Source organism: Propithecus coquereli, unplaced genomic scaffold (genome assembly GCF_000956105.1).
Source record: "Propithecus coquereli isolate 6110/MARCELLA unplaced genomic scaffold, Pcoq_1.0 Scaffold29, whole genome shotgun sequence".
NCBI lineage: Eukaryota > Metazoa > Chordata > Mammalia > Primates > Indriidae > Propithecus > Propithecus coquereli.
Genome location: NW_012148507.1, coordinates 2,863,585 through 2,865,509, shown reverse-complemented (window position 1 = coordinate 2,865,509; position 1,925 = coordinate 2,863,585). Strand labels below are relative to the sequence as shown.

At 38.9% G+C, this 1,925-nt stretch overlaps 1 protein-coding gene across 1 annotated transcript in view; it reads right to left on the bottom strand.

The window, feature by feature from the left end:
* Nucleotides 1–1,925, bottom strand: part of PKHD1 (polycystic kidney and hepatic disease 1 (autosomal recessive)) — a 535,504-nt gene that overhangs the window by 15,471 nt on the left and 518,108 nt on the right. Inside the window, 1 exon segment of the mRNA XM_012648551.1 lies at nucleotides 1,799–1,921. Within this exon segment, the coding sequence (XP_012504005.1) occupies nucleotides 1,799–1,921 (123 nt within the window).

Here is a 1,925-nt window from a genome sequence, read left to right as displayed (position 1 = left end):
TCAATAATCTTAAGTGCGATGGCAGTGCTTAGCGAAGGCACAGTGCTGAGGAGAGAGACAGCCAATCACTTTATCATCAAATGCTGAAAGTTTAAAAACACTGAGGAAAAGGGGAAACTAAAATGCCATGGAAATAATGGAATAAGACCAAATTTATTTAAAGCTAGCAATAATTAGGTGTTTCATAGCTGATAATAATTTCAAAAAAAAAATTCGGGAGATGTCTCATTATTTGCCTTCGAAACGATGCTCTTAAGATTTGGAAAAAGCTTGGAAGATAAGGAAACAAATCCGCTATGATTCCCAAGGGAGGATTCGGATAACACATCTTTTTATTTTTAACTTGGGTGTCCTAATAAAACAGCCTCTTTGATGCTCCTATCTCTTCCATCTAAACCCTTCCACGGGAGTTCTGTCCCTTGCCTCATTCCTGATAATTTATTAATAAGCCACTCCATAAAAAATGTTCCTTAATAAAACACCCAGGCATCGTGGACTGCTTAATGTAGTTAATTGAAGTGGGGCAACCAAGATTCATGCAGATGGCCATATTAGATTAGGGAAGAGATTAGCATCACTCCTGCCCTTCACTGAAGAACGCAGCTCAATATGAAGCGCTAAATGCAGACAGCAGTTGTCAAACACCTGCTCTGAGTTTATATGAAATAATATGGACAAGAGTCTTCTAGAAATCAAAACTAAAATGGCCTTAGATGGAATCTAGAGAGAATTCCTATACCCTTCTCTGTCTCAACTTTTTCTACCACCACCATCCCACCTTTTGGTGCAGGTCCAAGAGCTGGAGTATGGCTGGCTAACGTGTTGGGAAATTTTTTTTTAAAATCTTCATTTCCTCCATGGGAAAGAAATACAAACAGGCAAACAAACTGATACACACATGTGTACATGTGCATGTGTGCACACACACATGAACACGCACACACGCGAGAGCTCATTCAACTAAGAGGCAGAACGACATTGACTGCTAGTTTTTGGTTAAACGTACACTCGGAAACAGTAGGATTGGTATTCCTTTTCAAACAGAAATATGATAGTTGGTTCTTAAAAAAAATAGAAATAGTCTTCTCTTTAGAGCATATGTTGTAAAATGTTGCAGAGCCATGGAAATTATATGAATATTTTTCATGTATCATATCCATACTTGGCAAGGCCATCCAGGCTTCTTACTTCTGGCAGTCTTAGTAGGATGAGGGCAAAGCATTGGTCCCAGGCAAATGCTTATCTTTTCTCTGCTTGACTCTAATTCTAATGGCAATTTAACAATATAACAAGTAAAATCATCTGGCATAATCTACCATGTAGGCAAATAATACGTTTTGCTAAAAGTACAGCTAAACAACAAAGCAAAGCTTAACAAAGCTGACTGATTTTTTGAGGGTTCTCTACTCAATCTAATTTACATAGTTGGTATTTGGCAACTACACACTCTTCTTTCCCAATTCAATAATGTTGCCAAATTGGCAGCTTTGCAATAGCTAAGGGAAAGATTATATGCCTATATTCTGGTTTCCCCTTTTTCTCAAATGTTAAACCAATAATCTTCTACTAAGAAAAAATATACAAATGTCAATTCAAATAATTGGTTAATAGCTGAGTGAATCAGCTGGACCCATGTATTCCTGTGCTGGGGTATAATTTCCTTGAGAAAAAATAACAAAGACTAAAGAAGGAGCCATAAACGAAATTGCTTCAGAAACTGACAGCCAGGGGGAGAGGGAGGCTCGTTTCACCCACGAGGGGTCTCTCCTGTGGGAATCGGCCCAGCATCCCAGCCTACCTTCTCCCAACACAGCCTCTTCTTTTTCAGTCCCTGTTCGTGATCCTCGGCATTTGGATGAGGAATGGATGTGATCCTTTTGACCATTAGTCTGGGATTCAGAAATCTCTTCAGGCTTTGTTTCTGT